Genomic DNA, 23346 nt, shown 5'->3' on the forward strand with positions numbered 1-23346 from the left:
TAAAAATGTTCAATAATGATATTCAACTGGTTTATGCTAGGACCCTCTGGACAGTTATTCCTTCCCTAGCAGGCTTTCAGACACTTTCCGATGAGATAATCTCTTAAATTTATGTTAATCAACTGCCTCAGAGGCAGCAGATAATTTCCTGAAACCCAAAAGATTCCACCCCTCCCTAAAAAATCAAGAAGTTATACTGGGTTTCAATTAATTCAACTCCTGTTCATGTTGCACTGTTGTAGATATGAGCATCTTAGATTCATAGTAAATGAATGATCCATCTTAATAGGTTCTTTCTCTTTTGAAAATGCCAATGTTGGCTTTTTTCACAAATGTTTGTTGGCAATTTTTGCCAATTAGTGCAGGCAAAAGTGCATTTGTTAATCTGGATTATTAAGATCAAGGAAAGCATTCTGAAGTCCTCCAGAAGATAAAATATTTTCGGTATCTTTTTTGTCCTCATGTTTTATGGTAAGCTCCAAGTTAATCCTTATTTGAGCAATATAGACTGGCTTGAAGACCCACAAAATGGAAAGAAATTGTTCAGAGAATCTGTCCTCCTGGAAAAAGAGTACAGAGAGTGTTTCTACATATCTTTAGGAGTTTCTTAATATCTATACTACAGTATTAGCAGCACGGCCTGTGATGATAGTACAAGTGTTGTATATTGCAGCAATTAATGTGTCTCTGTGACACTTTCTGGTCATAATTTAGCACACAGGAAAAAGAAACACCTTCTATCTAACTCAGCTGTTCCAAAAGCTTTCACCATGAGTAGTTTCTGGATCAGGCATTTCTAGATCAAATGAGAGGTCCTAATGCTGCATCCTCACTGTGCTGAGTAAAATGTCTTAAATTTCCTCCATAGTAAAACTCTTGAGAAAAATCAAAAGAAATAGGCAAGTAATTCTAATTCTGTCATCTCAGACAATTACAATTTGCATCTAATGGAAACGTGAGTGCTGGTCCTCTGAAGGCAAGATTTCAAATAAAAAATACTATCTGAACCTCAAACAGATTGTAGACATGAGAATCCTGAAAGTGGGGGGTATTTGAGCAGTGTACTCACATCTTCCTGACCTTTTAAAACACATCTACCAGAAAACCTTGCAACTGAAGAATGTGTGATGAAAATGGGATGATGTAGGCACATTTCTTATCCTCACAAAATATTTGGTAATCACTCAGTAAGATACAAATTTAAACCAAATATCTTGCAGTATCACTTGTCATTTTTCTTTTTTTTATTAAAAAAAAAGGACAAACCATTTTGAAGGTACATTGGCCACAGTCTGACCTTCATTAAACTCCAATTCTTTGCCCATACCTTCCTTTAAAGTTACTAAACCGAGCTGCTAGAAAAACCATTGAAAAGTCTTGTAGTTCACATTCACTGTAAGTAGGAAGACTTTCCTGGAAACAACTACTTTAGCTCATGTAATCTCAAATACATATCAAAGTTTTATAATGACGTATACCTTGAACAGTCCTGCCACCTCTGTTTTTTTGTTTAACACCAAGTTCCTAGATAACATTGCCACACTGAGGAGGTCATCTCTAAGTGGCTGTCTAATTGCACTTCACAATCCATGACCTGAATAGCCTGAAGCCAGTGGGGGCCCCATCAGGGCTTATTTAAATTGAAGCTGGGCAGCTTCCACAGTCTGCCCCAGGATGTTTCTATTACAGACATGCAAGACAGTGCAGGGTCCTTCCATACCTTAGATTTCCTCACAAGGTGAAGGTTGGCTTCAACCTTCTCAAACTCGAATTGCAGCTAGGATAGGAGGGTTCTTTTGTTTTGTTTTGTTTTTCCATTCAGGATATGTCATTACTTCCACGGGACCCAAGTCTAAATAACTTTTTTCCTGTCTTTGCATGCATCTACTACCATGCAGAAGAACACAATTATACTGGGGAGAGAGACTAGACCACTTTTTTTCCCTTGTTCCTGTTTCAGGAGAATTCATTGCATCTCCATTTTACAGGACATAATTTCTGTGTAAGTCCAGGCAAAAGAGTATTGCTCACTTTTTGAAAAGGGAAAAGGTGCATCTCATAATTAAGTTTTTCTGTAGTGATTTTGGGAAAACATCACAGGTGGGATGGATACTGACTTTACAATGAACTCTTTGAAATGCTAGATTTTACATTTAAACAACTTCTATCTCCTATCAGACACAAGATTGACAACAGCAAAATTAATACATATTACTGCAATGATCTTTTCTGTATCCATTTATTATCCATTCAGACATAAGAAAGAACAGTACTTTTCAGAATCATACATTGTACAAATTAAATATGATTCAAAATCCTGGCTATTTTTTCCATGATCAAGATCATAAAAAGCATTTATGACATAAATTACGACATTCTATCAGGGGGTTGTGGTTTTTTTCATCTTGGCCTGATGTCTAAGAATAGTAAATTTTCAAAGCAAACTATTTGACATCTTCCTTTGCTACAAAATAAAGCTTTCTCTGACACATAGGGTAAAAAATATGAGGTTTTCTATACATCAGTCCGAACACATAGGACAATTCTCCTTTTGAACCCCAAATCAGCATTCTTCTTTGCAGATTAAATATTAACATTCATATACAAATCTGAGCCCAAGAGAGAGGTTAAATAGTAGATATGGGGAAATTGTGACTTGTGACTAAATGTTTTTTCAAGTATTAACAATTTTTGTTGTGGATTTGCAATAAAAAACTATATTTTTTTAAAAAATATGTTTTTAAGATACAGTTTCATGAGAAGTATCCTGGAGAGAGATGGCCTTAACATTTATGAATGAGCTGGTTCTTTGGTGAATTTTGTAGAATCATATTGGCATTAAAGAGTTCAAGAAATCTTCAAATATCAAATAATCTGGCACTTGCAAACGTCTACAAATCCAGAAGTGAGGATATAGCTGAGTATATTGATGTCATGACTTAAAATGTCATTTCAGAGAGCAGATTTTACCAACTCGGTTATTCAGCAGTCTCATCGATGATGCACTACTATTAACGGCTGGCCATAAATACAATACACTCACCACTTTAGTCAGATGGACCTATTCTAGCTTAAAGTAACTGTTTGCAAGAAATGTTTTAAGAGGGTATTAATTTCACAAGCTTTCTTATTTGTAAAGGATTGGTATTTTAATCTCATTTTTCTGTTAAGTCTTGTTGAATTTCACAGACATGGAGATCTGCTGCTGTTCTAGATATACAGAAACATTATCAATTCATATTTGTGATTATTCTTGCAACAGCACATATAGTGAAAGGCATTCATTCTCCACTTACTTAAATGGCTTCTGCAAACTTTGTTCTGTGCCCTAGCCCACTGATACATTACCTCCATCTACTAATTTGAGTGTGGATATTGGGGGAAAAAAAAAGGACTTTTTTCTTCTTCCTAGATGAGATATTTAGGACAAAAATTCATTTTTTCTCCTTTAAATTACTTTTTCCTTGGGAAAGCAAGCTTCCCTAAAGGAAGAACCTGCATGTCCCATCACAAAATTCTGAATTTTCCCTCGTATCCTGTCCCTTGTCGTTGAGCTATTGTGTCAAGTGTGAAGCACACTACTCAACCTATAAATGTGGCCTGGTACGCTGGATTTAGAAATTATCACCATCAAAGAGCGAAATGTGCTAGTCTTCACGCGGTACCTAACAGATCACAATGATGGGTTAAAAGCAAAAAATACAATTACAAAATTGAAATATATATAACACAGTTGCAAAAATTAAATAAAACTTATATTTACCAGCATTGGGACACTACACAACTTAGCAGCACTTAGAACATTAATTTATATTATTGTTGAAACAGTGTTATTGTGGCCACTCTGTGCAGTTACAGAATCCAATAGAAAGCACACTTGGGTACGGGTAACACTTAAAAAATATGTGAATAAATATGCACCATCAAAGTGAATTCCTAGGGGATTTGTTCTTCATATAACACATCTATGGCATCTTTGATATGGTGAGCTTTGAAGGGTGTTTTTTAAAACTTCATTGAAAGTATCATGTATTTAAACTATGTGGCTCAATGTACTACTTAATTTCCTTTCACTGAGGATGTGTTCCTTTTCATTGAATATCTTTTGCTGGCTATTCTGACTCAAAACTCTTCTTTGAAATGCAGAATTTTTATCTGAACAAAATAGTATTTGATAATTACCACTGATATAATTAAAAACAATAATGCAATGGAAAACTAATGATCTCTTGGATAAACTTTCCTGACACTAATGATATATTATAATAATAGCTATGTGGTCACAATTTTTGCAGCTGTAATGAGACAAAACTCAGATTGGAAAACCAATTAAATTATTAATATGAAATGTATTCTACTAATATAATTATTATTTGTGGTCTTGAAACAAATATTACATTAAAATATCTATTTTTAATTTAGCTATCTTTGCTATATTGGCAGGCTGTCATGTAATACTGAAAAAAAAGAAGGGAAGAACAAAAAAAAAATCAATAATATTACAGGAACACTAGATTCATTGAATATTCTCTGACTGTCCCTTTTTATAAATGTAATTCTGAGGATAACAAAAAAATCATGGCCCTAGGATTCAACAGAAAATTACTAGTATAAATAGTATATAGTAATCACCACCAACAACACTTTTCTTATGAATGCATCAGTACCACGTAATAGTCATTTTTCATTTTCCATTCCAGTGTGCATAATACAAAGCTACAGTGGTACAGAATCACGAGTCTAAAAATATCTTTATGTTTAAGCAGATACAGCAGACAAAAGGCAGAAGAGCAGGGTAATAGCTCTGACACTTTTTTGTCAGTGGAACATTCTCATTGACAAAATGTCATCAAATTTAAAGTAATCTTCATTATAAAGAAGCAAAAAAATTAGACTTGACAGAAAAAACCCCACAACATTTACATATATTCACAGAACTGACAAAAATATTCTGCTCCCAAAATAGCATCACAGATCATAAAAGTATAATACTATGGTCATGAGGCAGACACGTGAATTCAAATACTTGTATGAACACAGCAAGAGAATAATAAAAATTCTTAGCATGTACTTACAGGTGGTTTTTTATTTAAAAAACTAATAATGATATTCTACTTCAAAGGGAAATCATCAATATATTTAAAAAAAGAAAAAGATAAAGAGTATTAAATTACAGAATTATATTTTAGTAATAGCATTCAGTGATAGTACGGAAATGGAGCAGCTGATCCTCAGTCAGAATCAGAATGTATTAGCATTTCAGATGAGGAGTAGAGTATTGGTCAGCTTACCATAGCAATGACTGCTGCTCCAGCTCCAGCAAGTGCCACAATGAACAAATGGAATGTCATATTTAGCTGCAAAGGGAGACAAAGAAAGGGACTTTCATGGTTGTACACCAAACAGAAACTGAACAAAAGTCAGAATAACGTAGTGCAAATAATTACCTCCCTGGTGCCTGACTAGGAATACTATTTCCAAGAAATTAACATGTACATCACTACATAATGCTTGTTTTTGTTACAATACTCGTATTGGAGACAAAGCATTACTCTATTTAAAAACATACCATTTAAATAATAAAATAGTAAGAAAACTATTTAAAAATAAACACTACAACATTTATTTTTTGTTACAATATTACCTACAGATTTATGTTTGTGGTGGCTTCTCTAGTGTCAGAGCCAGCCTGAGAAAAACCCATTTTCCCCTTGTTAGCAATAGCTTTCTATCTTCATATGTTGATCTACTTTACTCCCAAATTTGCTGATCGAATTTGTTGGTAGTGATATAATATAAACAAGGTTACTTGCATAATCCAAATTAACCACCTTCCTCACCCCCAAAAAAATGATTACATTTGTTTTTAATTTCAGTGACCTGGTTTATACAGCAGCCACAGAGAAGAGTTGCACTGGAAGAGTTGCATTGTATTAGATGCCAAAAGGTATAAGGGCAGACTGTGCACCTCCACTCAAAGATTTGTTCAAACATAGTAAGACCCAGTGAAACATTTAGCAAAGCACCCTTTAACTTCAGAGGGATCAACATTTTAGCCTCTCTTTGTTTTAGGTAGATGTAATTTTGTTTTGTCCCTCCTACATCTTTTATAATTTAAAAAAACCCAGAAACCTCAGCTGCACTGAAACAGGTAGCATTTGCCCAAGGGAAAAACTACAAAGAAAAGTGTACTGTTACCACCCCAACACACTACAAGGTCTGGCCAAATCCATTTGAAATCTTTACTCTCCTGTCACAACTGTAATCATAAGATCTTCAATCAGTAATTCAATATAAAGATTATTCATAGTGCAGCAGGTGTGTTAGCTTTCACAAACATCTCAGTAACGAAGTAGATAATAATGGAATTATTTAAAAATCCCAAACAAACAAACCATAAGTGTATTTAGAAAACAAATGGCCGGAGAAATTGCACTGACTAAATTTGGTATTTGGCAAAAGACTGTAGTTTTCACTGTGATTTTATTCATCACCATAAGTAGAATTAGAATATTAACAGTAAGAAAACACACATCAGCTCCTTCCTACTACAACATATACTATGGATTTACCAAAAATGTTATCATACTTATTCACCTCATTAGAGTCGCACATCTTGATGAAACTTTCTGATGAGGTGCAAACCTTCTTTTCCTCCCCAATAGTTACAATACCTGAAAAAGAACAAATACTCACATTACTTAGTATTCCTACTATATATATACTTACTTAATATGAGAAAAGCTAAGAAATACAAATTTTAGGCTTCTTTGAAGAACTTATTTTAACATTCAAAATCTGATTTTTGTTGACAATCAGGGGCATGGAGCAACTCTCCTGTGAAGACAGGCTGAGACACTTGGGATTGTATAGCCTGGAGAATAGAAGGCTCTGGGGAGACCTTACAGCAGCCTTGCAGTAACTAAAAGGGGCCGACAAGAGAGACAGAGAATGACTTTAGACAAGTGCATGTGGTAATAGAACAAGAGTAAGGGCTTAAACTGAAAGAGGGTAGAGTTTAGATTAGATGTAGGGAAGAAATTCCTTATTGTGAGAGTGTTGAGTCACTGGACCACGTTTCCCTGAGAAGTGGTGGATGACCTAATCCTGGAAGTTTTGAAGACCAGATCAGACGGAGTCCTGAGGAATCTGATCTAGAGGAAGGTGTCCCTGCCCATGGTTGGGGATTGGAACCAGATGATCTTTAAGGTCTCTTCCAACACAAAATATTCTAGGATTCTACGATAATTTCAGCCACAGAGCTACCACATCATCTATTTAGTAAAAGCCCTAGAAAAAACTATGTGAGTAATAATTTTTCAGGCAGTTTTGAAAATACCTTAATTCTTCATTTTTATCAGTATATACACTTACCATGTTCACATTCTCTACCCTCATGTGGAGAAATTTGCTGTATATTTTTTTCAGACATGTTGATCTGGTACAAAGCTGTTTTCACAAGTTATAAAATAGCATTGCCCGAATACATACTTTATTGTAATGATAGTTTCTCTATCAGCAAGAATAAGTAGAATCTGCTACCTTGCTTCCTTTAGTTAATGTCCAGATAATAAAGACTAGTTTGAAGAAAACTGTAATAACTCAATTATCATGAAAAATGTACTGTTCTTTCCTATTAATAATCAGTCCGTTTTGCACTGAATCTATAGGAAATAGGTACATTATACCCACTTTATACGTTAGTGTTCTATACACATTTTAAGTACAATTAATAAAAAAATAGCCATGAATATTAAAAAAATTAAAAAATAATACTCTTGATGGGACCTATACAGATAATGGCTTTCTCAACTCACCTGTCATGCAGTGTAGGGAAAAAAACCCCAAAAATAAAAAATTCCAACTTTTTTTCCCCTCTTGAAAGCAATAATGTCAAATATTTTATTTCAGGTTAATTGGAATGGTTACTGTGAATGAAACTGTTTCATGCCCAATCAACACAGTCTCTTTTATATATCAAAATAACAATTAAAATCTACTGTGATTTTATATTAGACCAGGGCAACAAAAGAAAAACAAGGAACTGCCTAACGATAGTAAGATTACCCAAAGTTCTGTGGGTAGAGAAACCATTGAGGCCAGAACACCTAGAATTAAATCAGTCTTGTGGAAGAGAGGAATTGAATCACCATTACTCACACAAGAATTCTCAGACTTTTTAAGATTCAAATCCCTTTTTATCCAAATGTCCCATCCCATCAAAACACAAGTATGTGTATATTCCTCACACTATTCTAACCTCCACCATTCAGGTTTTAGCCCCACTCCTCTCATTCTCTCTCTCTCTCTCTCTTTCTCTAACAGCCTCTTAGACTGTTACAATTTGTATTGTCATTCCTCATCAAAACTTTTGAAAGCAATGAACCTTGTCCTGTCCCAGTTCATCTCTGCAGAGACAGATAATACCCAAGGACCTCACATCTCCAAGTCAGTGTCCTACCACAAGATTTAAGAGTCATTCTTCAGGTAAATGACTAATTAAGCATTTTAGGCAAGTTCCAGCAATCTCAAAAGAAGACACTAAACAGAAGCCCCAGACCAAATTTTCAGTACTCTGGGAAGATGGACAAGGCTGACTCAATTTTATCAAGTCTGGAAATGCAGTTCATCTCTCATACACTGTCTTGACTAGTGGGTAAAAGGATAGAAAGAGATGCTTAACAATTTTGTTAAATCTTGCTTTATATTCAGTGTTCTTCATTCACATACCATACTGGCGAAGATCCAAGCAGAGATTAGCTCCATCCACTACAGTGGCATTTCGGCAAATGGTCCACAGGTTGAAGTACATGTAAACAGGCAGAGAAGTGAAAGCTGTAACGCCAAGCCAGGCCAACATAAAGATGTATGTCAGCATAATAAACTGCAGTAGAAAAGAGAAAAACAAAACCAGTGGTAAGTCAGAACTTAACTGATACTCCATTGCATAAAAAGGAACCACAGAGAAGTAACAAATGCATTTCTGAGTGGTTTTGTCAGTTTCTGTCCTCACTGGAAAGTCAACTGACTAAATAGAGAAAGTGATAGCAAAGTCTATAACAAATATACAGTATCTTACAGTAGACTTTTTTTGTGTCTTATTTGCTTGGTATAATGGAAATTGTATTTCATCTATTGCGGGGAATATAGTCAACACAAATAAGTACTGTTCTGTACATGCTCTTTGTTTTTGTTTGTTTTGTTATTGTTATTTTACTGTTTTCTTTTCTTTTTCCTCTCCATATTACAGTGTTAAAGCTAATGAAACATCTTCTGGTTCATTCTCAGGCACTCATTTACAAATAAGTACTTGGAAAATTACTTAGAAATGTAGATTCTCTTCAGGGTTATGAATTTTCGACTAAAGTGCTACATCTCAGTTTATTATCAAGCTAAAGAATTGCACACATTTTTTTTCTAAGGCAGGAGCAAGAAATAAGAAAGAAGACTGCCTCAGTACAGACTTTAAATTTTCATTTGCCTATATTCTAGAAGTACTTTAAAAGTAAAACCAGCAACCTAGCTTATATTCTATGAGTTTTTCAAAACCAAGTCTGAAGCCATACTTTTGAGCCTTCTAGAATTCGTGAAACAAGTCATATTTAATAAATTTAGTATATCTCTCAGTGTAGCACATCCATAATAATTTAATGAAGTCCTAAATCTTTTATATTAGTTACACTACTGAAATGTAATAACCGTTTTTATGACTGGGCTCCACACAGATTTGAGAATCCTTCTATTGTGTGATTATCACCAAATGGAGGAAAAAGATCAGTCTTACAATGAGAATTAAAATTCCTATTTAATATCTTTTTACTTTCTGATCTGTAGTAAGGATAAAACTCCCTGTAGCTTTGCTTTCTTAGGAAGCCTACTGAAATAATACAAAGCATTGGTATAGCAAAGTGGGGAAAAAATTAGAGCTTATTAGCCTCTAAAAAAATCTGCCTTGGGCACAAAATAATAGCAGAAGAAAACTGTCAGATGATAGCTGCCTTCTCAGAGAGAATTGCCTGATTGTTTATGGAAGGGATTATTTTCTTTAAAAAGAATCTGATTGGTTATCTCAGAAAAAAGTGGCTCAAGTGATGATTTCATTTTAAAAACACATTTTAGAAAAGGAAGAACTTCAGTTTTCCTCTTTCAGTCACTTCCAGCTGAAGAGCCAGTGACCAATTGCATGTTAAATTTCATGGCATAACACCAAGAAGACAGAGGGAAAAAATACAGAAACTTCCTTTGTTTTGAGTAACTAAAATACAAAACTTGAAGTTAAACCACTTGGTAGACGAGAGCTATGCCTGGAAGCTGCAACCACTGATATCAGTAAAGCAAACCACAGAAATGTGATCTGGGCAGTAATATATTTCCTGCTGCAAGGACAGTAAGAAAAAGGTTAATTTCGCACATTTATAAATTCTTGTTAGAATTGAATGAAATTGTGAATTATTAAAAAAACAAACAAACAAACAAACAAAAAACCAAAACACTGGAAAGACTAAAGTCTTTTTTTAGATAATTTTCTCTGCTATTACAATCTTCCGTCTTTGCTCTAGAGAACTTATAAGGAATGCTTAAGGAGTCTGTTCGCTCCAGGAATTAAATTCAGAATTCAATCTCCTGAGATTCAAAGGGATCTTTCTCCTTTGAAGTAGCATTCTGCTATGTGACAAGCTGAAGATTTCTGAAACAGCATCTTAAAGAGGTATCACAGTTTGTTCTTTAGTATGCTATCTATTGCGTTTATAGTGAAAATTACTTTCTCTGATCAGCTTGATTTTCACTCTAAGAAAATCCAAAATAAACTGGAAGTGATAGTGAAATTCATCTACTAAATCATGAAGATAAAAGCTCACTATTTGATACTCAGTTCACATTGCCAAAAAAAAAAAAAATTAGCTAAAGTGAATAATTATTTGAACAAACAAATCTTTAACCTCTGTAGTGGTTATATTCTTGTACCAACACCAAGGCTGGTAAAACCTTCTTGCCAGATAATGTAAACCTTTCAGTGCCAGTAATGGCTTTCCTGAGTTATGAATTATTAAAGTAGGCAAATCATGAACCTTCTGGAAAGATTTCTTTTTACAAAAACAGATCAATGTCAGGAAGTAGATATTTCAAAGTGTATTCTGAAATGGTATGTATGCAGCACAACAGTTTTCATGGTGGTCATAGCTGGTTTAAATCCTGTTTCCACAGAAAACATTACCCAAATCCTATCTATTTTAATAAGATCAAGATTTCAGTTACTGCTTTATTTTTTCCTTCCTTCTTTCTAATTTATGGGTACTTGCCCCATGAAAAGCACATTCATTAAATTTCAAACACTGTTCTTGTTTTAGTTTTGTTATAAATATTTTAATACCCCTGAAGAAACATTGTATGATGGCTTCAGTGACCCTAGGGATAGAGACAGTGAAATCATATCTAGAAGGTACTGTTACTACAGAGAGACATGTACTGAAATGGAAACAAACTTCATTCATTTTATTTTATGAAGACACTACTGCTTACAAGAAATATAATACAGAAATATAACAACATATTAAGAAGTGCCCAAATAAAATTTAATTCCAGAAAACTCATGTTGTCATGTAATTTTAATTTTGTTCCAAAGCACTCAGTACTACTTTTACACTTCCTCTCAATCTAATCATATAGTTATTTTATATGAACTCCATGACATGAGCTCTTGTAAAGAGATGTACACATTGTTGCATTTATATTTAATCTAGATTTATTATCTTATGCTCACTCACACACACACACAAAATGTTTACTTCCAGCTAGATGATCTAAGAGGTTCCTTCCAAATCTCTTCACAGCCTCAGAATTCCTTTTGACAGTTTTTACCAGAAATCAAAACTGCATCTAAAGAGATCATGTACCTCCATCCTGCCCAAAGCCTATTGTGCTTCATTATGAAACCCTGTCAGTGCTGGACATCACCTAAGATGAGCCCAGTGTTAGCCTGGCTTTCTCTTATGTAATACTGGGAAGCAGAGCAGCTGACCTCCACAGTGCATTGTGTGGTTGTGTTTCTGGGTGCATTTCCCCAGCTGCATGTCAGAGCAAGGCTCTGTGTACCATTTGATGGCCAGTCAGAGCATGAATGGAAAGAGTTTTTCAATTTTTTCCTGAATTGCCCTGTCTCTCAAACATCTCATTCACTTTGAGTTGCCCATATATTTGATTTTAATATTAACAAAAACTTTTTAACTTCAGCACTTTGCCCAGCTTCAAGTTCATAATTGACCTTGGCTTTCAAGCCTTCTGCCTCAGGCTTGTTCACTTTTCCTAGAAGAAATTCCTCTGAGTTAATGCTACTGTCTCCTTATCCTGTGAGCATTCTGCATAAACACATTTACACACTCTTTTTAAATTATTCACTGCAGTTGCCACATATTTTCTCACGTGCTAAAATTTGTCTTGATGAAGTTGTACTGATAGAGTTCATGGTTCTTTCTTCAGTTTACAGGAAGTCAAATTTAAAAGTACTAACACGTATTCCTATCTCAGACCTATTGTTTATTTGCATTAAGTTTTTTATAATGTATGATTTGGACTACATCTACTTTACATCTACAGTCCAGACTAAGTAACCTCCTTTTATCAATAAACTTTTACAACAGATTAGTATAAAGAATAGATATTTTGTTCCTGTTCATCATCTGTATTATTACACCACAGGAGTTTAGTTCTCACTTTTGATAGGTTCAGAATTCATCCAGCAGACTTTTGCAATATTTTGCATTTTTAAAGAATGATCTCTACATAAATACTTTAACTTCTTCCCAATGTTTATTTGCAACATCATCTTAAATGTGGAATTCCCCATATGCAAATATGAAAGAGAGCAAGTAGGAAACTTTCTGAATTCCTCTGGAAAATATTTTAACAATGCAGAAGCTAAAAGAGTCTTTGCTGTTTAGTTTAAAGTGAACCAAAAATACTATGATTTATTTAAACCCAAATAAATCAGACACTGAAAAAATTACACAGATGTCTTTAAACTCATTGATATATCAATGTTACAATCATCCTTTGCCATCCTAATCAATCTCTGCTGGTATGCACAGACCCCCTTATTACACACACAGTATAAAATCTAAATATGTTTAAGAAAGACTGTTGACTAGCTTACAAGAAAATGGTCTCTAACATTCTAATTTCTGTGCTAACTAGCATCTCCAAATTCCTGCCTTATTCATCAAGAGAAGTAAAAGATGAAGCAAAATTTCAAATTATTGCATTTTACGTACAATGTTGCTGGAAGAGACTGTTGTTCTGATATTACCACTATAATGCACTGTAAATCACAGAAAATGCACACTTACAAAGTCTCTTCTGCTTAGTCTATAATATCACTCTCATTGCTAACAATCACTTGTTGGGCATTTATTATTTTCTCTTCAAAACATGTTCATCCCTCTCTCTCTCTAACATATTATACTCCCAGGCACAGCTCCAAGAGTCTTGTTGAAACATGGATAGATTTCATGGTATGCTATTACTGTCATATGGTTGATTCTTTTTGGCTTGCATTCAAGTCAACTGCTTAAAAAAAAAAAAAAAGTCAATATTGGTCCCAGTTTCTTTTCATAGGTTTCTTGGGTTTCATCCATATACTAAATACTATCAAAGTGTGACATTCCTTTGATAGTTAAAATCTATTATCAGAAAGTTATTAAATGCCAGAAAATTGAAATTCCATTTTATGGTACAGTTTTGTTAAGGGGTTTTTAAATATTTTCCTTCTACAAATAGTTTAGATGGAAGAAAAACTGATTTTGTGAAAACTAGGAGCAATTCTCACAGTTAATTTCTGCTTTTTCATCTGTGAATACATTTTTCTAAAATTTCCTTTAAATTTGTAATTCAAGGTTAAAATATTCCATGCATTATGTCTATTGCTTTCTAACCATTTAGATGCACATAAAAAGCTGGGTTCCTTTCTGATTTACACTGTTGATTTGTTGGTAGCAGTGGGAGAGAAGATTTCCACTGTCACCTCAGAAATAAAAAGAGAAGATTTTCTAACAAATTGATTCACTTTTTTGAAATGTTTTGTAAAAAAATCCATAAAATATCAGTTTGAAGAAGATGGCTTAAGGCAAGACTAGATTTTCCCTGAAGATCATATAATTTGTCTGTTAGGTACTTCCTCAAAAACCAAATAGTCTAATTTTTCTTTTATTTCTGAATTTTCTTTAGAATGGTGATGGTTTTGTAGCATTGAGTTGCTTAAAGTTGTTATCATTAGTTATTTTATATGTCCTTCAGGCAACAGTGTAATTTTTGTATTCCAACAGGCTTCTGAAGCCCTACAGAAATTTATCTTTGGATCTTTACTGCTACTTAACAAAATCAGAACTTGCTATTTAATTTTGCAATCTTCCAGATAGGAATTACTTTTTCTCAAAATGCATATATTTTCACATTCTCAAAGTTATCCTCCTCGTTTTGGTTTTCTTTTCGGTGGTGTTTCTCTAACACTGTCTGGGAACATAGCTAAGCTATTGGCTTTGTATCTAAATGTAATTACAGATAAATAATCTGGCTTTAAAATTGCTTTTTTAAAAATGTGGAGTAGATATCTTCATTAAATACTCCTTCTTCATGGGATCTGCAGACTATGGCCACACAACTATTCAATTCAAACACATAAAATATGAAAAATCAGTTTCATCACGACCTACTCCCTGCCAATGTAGGCTGGTCCTAGTAGTAAATTTTCCAGGTATTTTGTTTCCAAATAGTTGATAACCTATTTAAAAAATCCTGATCTATACTGTAGTGGTCTTCAGTGGTGCAAAGTTTTCTATACACAGAAGATATAGCATTCAGCTGGGAAAAACTGCACTATACAAATGGCTTACATTTTTCACATTGCCAAGATTGCGATTTTTGTTCAGGAAGTTTGCATGGATTGTACTTGGAAACAAGACAGTGAAGCTTAAACTAGAAAGCAGAAATAACACTTATAACTTCTCTAAACAGATGTGTCACTCGAAGTTTATACTTGGCTGTCAAAAATATGAACATGAGCTCTTTCCTTATGTATTCTTAATGGGGTTTGAGAAGCCTACGAGAGAATGAAGGGGCAGGGACCTTTCTCTCTCATTTTCTGTCTTGCCAAGCATTGAAAGTCAATAACAATAATCAGCCAAGGAATTCTAAAAATGTGACCTTTAAAAAGTCTTAAATAAAATGTAACCGCTCTGGGCAGCTTATGGTTTACATCCGGAGTGCAAAACCTCCTTCCTGGGCAATCGATGCCAAAAAATATTTACAAAGATAAGTATGAGTTTATAAGACATCAATAGGAAGATGTACTTCATATGAACGAAGAACTGTTTACAGTTTCCATGGATTTTGTAGACAGTAACTTTAAGTGGAAGAACTGAAAAACAAGCAGGCTAGAAACCACTGAATAATGGATAATGATTACATCTTGCACCAAAAAAATCATGAATTTATGATAATATCACTGAAATTCAAAGGTTTAAATAAGTATAAAGAGAGTAAGATGTCTAGATGTACTGAAAAGTAATAAGGGAGACAGGTGCAAACAAGGATCAGGGAAAACAGTGATCATCTGATGAAGCATTTAAGTTAAAACTGAGAAGGATTATTTGAACATAGGGGAAATAAAGCTATCATCTTGAACAATACATGATGATCCATAATAGAAAGGTAAAGCCCATGGACAAAGTGTAACAGCTCCCACTGTCAAGCACACTTTAGAAACATATGGCAGCACATTTTCAGAAAACAGTTTCGTTAACAAAAGATATTTATTGACTGAGCTTACAAGCCAAGAAAAAAATCTGCCCTTGATATGCAAGACACGCAGCACAATCTGAAGTAAAATCCTTTTGTCTGGTTTATCACTAACAATGACATTTCTGTCAGCAAGCAGCAAAACCAAGAGGAGCTACTGGTAAGGCATATTATAATGTCTGCCCCACTCCTATATTAAAGGAAGTAATGAACACTGCAGTCCACAAAAGGACTGAATATACAACACATGGCAAGTTATGTGAGAAAAGGAATGACAAAAAAATTCTCAAAGTATAACAGAGAAAAAAAGCCCTTGCATTCTTTCTTCTTTTTAAGTAACCGTATGTATCTTAACTTTGTAGTTGGAAGAGCAATGGCATAAAGATGTTTCTCTCAACCACTCAGCTGAACTCTGAAGTATTGCTAAGGCTTGTCCTTCCTATTTCAAGAACAAGTGCAGAAGATTGCAAGGAACCCAGTCCTCCAGAGAAATTCTAACACTTGTTAGTGTTAGTTAGTCATCTTATCCAGGGATAAAATGACTAGCAGAAATCTATAAAATTGCTAGTATGTTTTATTTTACTACTAACTCCAGCAGTGTTTAGACAGTAAATGTTATTCATCTAAACTCCAATTAAAGGGACCAAGCAGGATACATCCAACTAAATGTAGATAGCTGATTTATGCGCTTAATACAAAGGACATAACTTTAAAGACTTGAGGGTTATTGTCTTTGCAGAAAATAGGATAGTCATTAGCAGAAAAATTCAGCTTATCTGAGAATGTCTGTCTAACCCTCTCTCTCCTTTAACTACTGAAGGAGCACAGGCCTTTCTCTTGACAACCTTAGTGACATTCCTAGTTAGGTGGAACACATCTGTGTCACAATATATTCCCTCTAAAGCGACTTCATTAGCTTCTAGGTGGATGATTTCTGGCAATAATTGATGTTTCTGTTTTTCAACTAGGCACTCTAAAGGGCCAGAGCACCATATGAATCTTATCTTCCCAATTTCCCATGTCACTGTCTCAAAATACTTATGGCGTACACTGCTTAATGTGTATGGGGACAAGTGGTTTTTAGACACTTTCCTTATTTGATTGGATTAAAGGATTCTAGACCCATAAGTACATCTGCATTATTTCTCATAAATGAAGAAGCATGGTGGTATGAAGCATTCTGCATTCCTCAGATAGAGCACTATTCAATCAGAGGCAAAGCCTCCCTGTCTGTCAGCTCAGCATTTTTGCACCAGATAATTCAGATATGGTATCTAATTTCCAGAAATGAGAGCTTCATTTCTTGCATTCAGAAATAATGCATCTGTTCTGGGTGGGAAAGCCAGATGAGCCTGCACTGAACTCTCTTCCTCCTATTACACAAAGAATCAAATGTCAATATGATGCAGTTTCATTATCTCTAGAATAACCGGTTTGGTAAGGACAAGATGAAGTGACAAGTTCACAGGTGGTTTTTCAAAGCACTTGTGGATTTGTGCAGCCTCCATGTTTTTTCTTGCAAAATAAAATTGGAAATATTTTTGGAAATTCATGTTTTAAGGACTCATGAACTATGGGTCAAATAATACATAGGTATTCAGGTAGCCAAAATTATTTTCAAAGGCAGAAAAAATCCAGTCATTAAAATAAAAAGTTCCTAAACACTGAAGATACAGAAGAAATATGTCAGTGCAATTTAAAATATAAACCATCTTTCTCTACAGCCTTCACAGATTCTTTTAAAAAGTAAGATACAAAGAAATAGAAATACAACCGTCAGGATGAAGTCTTTATACAATGTTTTTTGATGAAATAAAAAACTCCAATCCTTCTTTCCCATTTCATAGCATAAAATGAGGAAGAAATCCTCATTGTGTTTCTTTCTTAATTTTTTTTATTTTTCATTTTGACACTTAAAACAGATATTCTAAAGCAAGGTGTAAATGAGACTTTCCATGATCAAGTTAGATGAATATAAATAGGGAGAGTATTAAATTGCAAACATGTGAACAGTGTTACAGTTGGCTTCAGGCCTGTCTCCCATTCTTCACTAATCATGCTGCAGTACAGTTATATATAACTGTTTATTTAATACTCTAAAAGCATGTTCTGGCATTGAAAAATGAAGACTAAAAGCCATCTCTCCTGAAATGAGACTGGCATTGTTTTATTACTTTTGGTTTACTTTTCACAGTAAATTAATTCTGCAAATGTTGCCAATGAGACTTTTCACTGTCACTTTCACAGGCACTGTCTCAGATATAAGAGGTTATAGTCCATGGCAGCACTGGCATGACTTGGATGCTAAGCCTCTGAATGCTCAGATCAGCTGATTAATCAACTATACAGTAACTGGAAAGGTTAGATTGAACTATTTCTTTTTGCATTACTTCAGGCAAAAAAAATTCTTTTTCCCCATGCAGACCTAGAAAGTGAGCTATTTACAGCTAAGGAGGGAGGTCAGGAAGAGCACATGAAAAGTTCCTAGATAGATGTTGGCTATCAGTGTTCTTAAAAGCCTATTTTTCAAAGAATATATCTCTAAGAAGGAGAGAAAGATGGTACTTTTCTTATTTCCGGATATAGAAATACAGCTTATCATACAAAGTTAAAATAAACTTTTCCTCCTTCAAATTTTTAATTGATTCTTGTCTCCATCTTCATAAAAGGTTTAGTCACAGACATAAGGAATTTATTCATGCAAAATATTAATGAGAAGGAACTGGTAACAATGGTAAAGCTGCAGGATTTAATTTTCAGATCTTATCTTGCTAAATTGCTATTGGGAAATACATCAACAAATTAGATGTGAAACTATACAACTGGATTTTTTTACAAAGGTGTTCTTGATGTGGCACCATTTTTATAATTTTAATTCTTCAAAATTACAAATATCCTGTGTGTGCATTTAGTTTTAAGGTATTGCTAAAAGAAACCAACTGTTCAGTTTTTGACAGCTTAGATTTTAATAATTACAAAATTACTATTTCAAAATGATATACAAGGAGGCTTTCTTGCAACTTCTAGTATCTGCCAACCCCTTTCAATAGCATGAATGACAAGAATGTATTTAACTCAAAATAATTGATGGATTAATTTTAATTGCAATCATAAACAGCATACAGCCTTAATGTTAGCTGCACAATCAACCCAAGGTTTCTTAAAGTAAAACACAAACATTGCAAATTACTGACAAGGAAAGTAAAATGCTGAAGGAATTAATTTGAAAAAAAATTAATAACAATAGCATTATTAACCATACAATAGTCGTTTAACTGTTTGTTTCTTCTAGACACATACGACAGAATTACAGTTAATACTGCAAGGGCATCAAAACTGTGAGAGGATGCAGCACTTCTCTGCTGCAGTATTGAGGACAAGCATTCATGGGAGCTGTGAAGAAAACTAATGTTCTGAAAATTTTGCTGCTCTGTACAAAATTTGAACTAGCTTAGTAGGTTCTCAGTGAATATAGATTAGAGATTTCCTTCCAGGAGATGAAAGTAGTACTGGTATAAGCAAAAACTGCTCTTTATTTAAAATGTCTTCAGTTTTTATTTATATATTCATTTAGAGGTTTCAAAACAATCTTAGTCAAAGTACCAAATCATACAATGGCACCTGACAGGAACAACTGAAAAAAGATGAAAAAACACTGGATTATCGTGGAACGTGTTGCATCTGTGTAGGGATGGCATACATGCTATATTCCCCAATTTACAATGTGTACATCATCTGTGTTCAGTTTAACCTTAAATGTCAGGATATCCAAAATACTAGTTTGATAGTCTTTGTATGACTGGAAGTATCTACTTGTCCTAGTTAGAACAGCTGGGACCAGTTCATCACTGGATGGGTGTAACCCAAAACTGTGTATTCTATAGCCTTCCATGCCATTTCCCAGAAACTGTTATCCATAGACTATTTACACCCTCTGCCCAGAGCAGCCTGACTCCTCAGACTATAAACTAGGTGTTAAGAGGCCTGTGAGATAGGAGGGTGCCCCCTGTCCTCACACCCATTGCGGAACTCCCCGCCCTGAGGGAAGAACTGGGCATTCCTATCTGAACTGGAGAATATATAATCTTGGAGTCTTGCAACTTTTTTAATCACTCTTGGGATCCAGAGGAAGACTGCAGATCACTGCTCTCAACCAGACTGCAGACCACCGCTCTCGGCTGGACTGCAACCACCACTTTTCAACCGGACTGCAACCACCACCCTCGACCAGACTGCAATCACCACTCTTGACCAGACTGCAACAGCACTCTCACCAACAGGTTTTCCCCTCTCCTTTTACTTTGAACTCAGGGGGCCCAACGAACACCACTCTGTTCATGCTGCAGGGTGCTGGGTTATAAGTTTGGGTTTTGTGGGTTAAAACCAATTGTTTGTCTGTATAATCGTACTTATTGTATTATTTTATTAAATTATTATTCTGATTTATAATCTCTCTTTTGAGTTAGGTTCATTTCCCCTGCCAGTTTACCTTTAAACCAGCACACTACTGCTTATATTTGTTCTTAGACTATATTCCAGTTTAATAAATATTGACAGTTGTAGTACAATGGGAAACCCAAACATTGCTACTATTTTATATATCATTTGTTGTTAATAAAGCAAAAAGTTAAATGTACCATAACACCAAGATCTACTTGGATGTATTTAATCATTTACTTTTCATCACAAATATGATTTGTTGATACTGAGAGTATTTGCAGAAATATCCAACTTCAACAGCTACCAAATGCACAGACCTCTTGCCCTAGATGCAGAAGAGTCAAATACCAAAAAAGTTAGTTACTTACCTGCTATTGAACAGAGGTGTTAAAATAATCCCAGGTCAAACAGACAGCAATTTTAATGTGACAAACTTGCATTTAATTCCCAGCACAAATTATAATTTTTTGAATCTAGGTTTTCCAAGATCATAAGCGAATTGTCTCTTCAAACCACAGATTAACATAGAAGTAAAAACGGGCTGTTTGCCATTTAGAAACGAAATAAAACCTGATGACAGGCCTCTGCTTGTTCCAAAGAGGAACAGGAAAGATTCCTAAAATAACTGGAAATATTAGTAAGAAAAATGTCCTCTCCAGTAGAGCTGGAGGCATTATACAGTTTTAGTTCTATCCAGAACAGTTTATGTTGCTGAGCTAATAAGCTTTTCCACTCAACTGGTGGAATTAATTGCTCCTAACTTAGTGTTTAACCAATACAGAGAACATTTGTAGTGCTCTGTTCTGCTTTGCTATAATTTTTAGCCACTAAACTGAAGCATCACAAAATATTAAAGAAACACAAAAAAATTAACATCACAAGGCACTAAAAATATACAAAAGATGTTGAAATTTTCATAAGTACAAAAGCTTTCTTAACCACTTACCCAGGCGCTGACACATCTGCCGCAAGTAGTGATTTTGAAATCTCCGTAGAGATCCTTGATGGCACCAGTTGTAAAGAACCCCTCCACCATCAGCAAAATGCCATATACAAAGAATGCAGCTGCTACACCATATATCACATACTTGAAGATGTCAATCCTGTAAAGAACAGCAAAAATTAATTATCTGAATAAATATTAAAGCTTACTCTGAAATTTCAGGGTGAGATAATCAGACCCATTAAGCCTCAAAGTTTTAACACTGGAGTAAACTTAAGTGCTGATGTGCCATAATGACAGCTGAAGCTGAGAATGGGAGTGAACTTTGAAATAAAATAGCATTGATATAAGAAACAGTGCGCCAATTTAATTTAATTAAACATAAAAATTATTCTCCCATGGACAAACTGTCTAGCAGAATAATAAAGTCATAAAGAGACATCCCTAACTTCAAAACAGAATCATATTACCACAAAAATAACATTAGATCATCTGGAATTCTTCTATAATGAGCCTGTAAAACATAACTTCACAGACCTAGAGCTGAAGAAATGGAAGTGTGGCTTGCAGTGTAACGTGCAGAGCCCTTGAAGGCTCAGTCCATTACAGACAACATTACCTGGGTTGTGTGGTTGTTCTGTCCAGCATTGCCTAAAAACTAAACACTGGCTCAAGGAGACTCTGCCTCTTAAATGTTCTCTCATTAACAGAGTTTTTGAAAAGATTTATGGCAGCGCCTCTCTGCCCTAAATGTTTTGTCTAAACTTGGAAACATAACTAGTAACCACTGCCTTAGATCAACAGGTTTGAAAGCTTCTTACTTGAATTTCTCTGAAAACTAGCCACAGTAAATTTCCAGTTTATCAACATGACATGGAAGGAGCTGTGCAACTCTCTAGAAAATGGTATTGTGCAGATTTAAGATATGACTAAGTTCCATTCATATTGTCCAGCAACAACTCATAACAACATAAGACAAAAAATATGGCAGAGACCCATTAGGATCTGACAGATTAATTTTGATAAGCACCAAACCACTACCCATACTTGATATTTCTTAAGACAAAGATTAATACTTTTACTGTTATGAAAGGCAATATTTAATGCATACTTTTTATCATCATCCAAAAGACAACTCTCAATACTCATTGTATGTGTACAATACAATAACAAAGCTCAAAAACCCATTAAAAACTCATTAAAATATCTTTGAGTTTGAATGGTTTTCAAAAGATTCAAAGTCAGGTTCTTGTTTATAGTTGATACTTCAGACATATGACTGTGTCTACAACTTTATTGAATGTATCTTAAGCTTGCATTAGTCACATAACAATGCAATCAAACTTCTGACCTGACTTGGGGTGGGAGAAGTACTGTAAATGTCTTGGAATGACAGGATATGTTTTTCCCTAACATTTCAATAACAAATCTCTTCCAGCTCTTTTTCTACATCTTTTTTTCTTTTATACTCCAGTGAAAACTAGGGTAAATTAAGACACATGAACTATTTAAAATGGTGAAAAAAATTTAACACTATAGACAGTATAAGCTGATGCAGATGACATTTATTTTAATATATATAAATCCTGATTACATTGCAAAAATCCCATTTTCCTAATTTTTTAACAGAAAAACTCTGTTTTAATCCCTTCTTGTCATTACTGATAAAAAAAAATCACAAAAACAAATAGCAAGTTTGTGACTATTCCATAAAAAATCTTCATATTCCCTTGTTATATATCTTAAAAAGTTGTGATCTTCACCAGTGGTTGAAGTATGGAAGTTCTGTTAGCAGCAGCTCCTCACAGACCCCTATGTGCTCAGTTACAAGTCATCACTGCCCTAAAGAAATTAAGACTTTCAGGAAGTCCGGAGACTATTTCAGTCCTTACAACAGCCCTTTAAACCATCTGTGCTGAGTCTCCCACTGAGCTGCTTGTGTCAAAAATTGTACTAAGAGATCTCTGCTTTTTCCTTAGCCTTATGTGCATCTACAGGAATAACTTTCACTTAAGGCTTCCTTCCCCAAGGAAAAAATATATATAGCTATACACTAGCCAAATATAGAAATCAATTTCTTCCTCATACACACATTACAGAGAGTAGTAAAATCTCTACTGATCAGACTACATGAGATGAAATAGCCAGATTTATCCCAAGGCAAAAGGATCTTG

General features: G+C 34.5%; 1 protein-coding gene across 1 annotated transcript in view; it reads right to left on the minus strand.

Annotated features, from left to right (window-relative positions):
- GPM6A (glycoprotein M6A) overlaps positions 1 to 23346 on the minus strand; it is a 118875-nt gene that overhangs the window by 2918 nt on the left and 92611 nt on the right. The window contains exons 3-6 of the mRNA XM_064652523.1: positions 21176 to 21332; positions 8731 to 8884; positions 6598 to 6674; positions 5292 to 5357 (exon numbers count right to left, since the gene is read on the minus strand). Coding sequence (XP_064508593.1) covers positions 5292 to 5357; positions 6598 to 6674; positions 8731 to 8884; positions 21176 to 21332 — 454 coding nt within the window. The remainder of the gene's footprint in view (positions 1 to 5291; positions 5358 to 6597; positions 6675 to 8730; positions 8885 to 21175; positions 21333 to 23346) is intronic.

The sequence above is a fragment of the Pseudopipra pipra genome, chromosome 4 (genome assembly GCF_036250125.1).
Source record: "Pseudopipra pipra isolate bDixPip1 chromosome 4, bDixPip1.hap1, whole genome shotgun sequence".
NCBI lineage: Eukaryota > Metazoa > Chordata > Aves > Passeriformes > Pipridae > Pseudopipra > Pseudopipra pipra.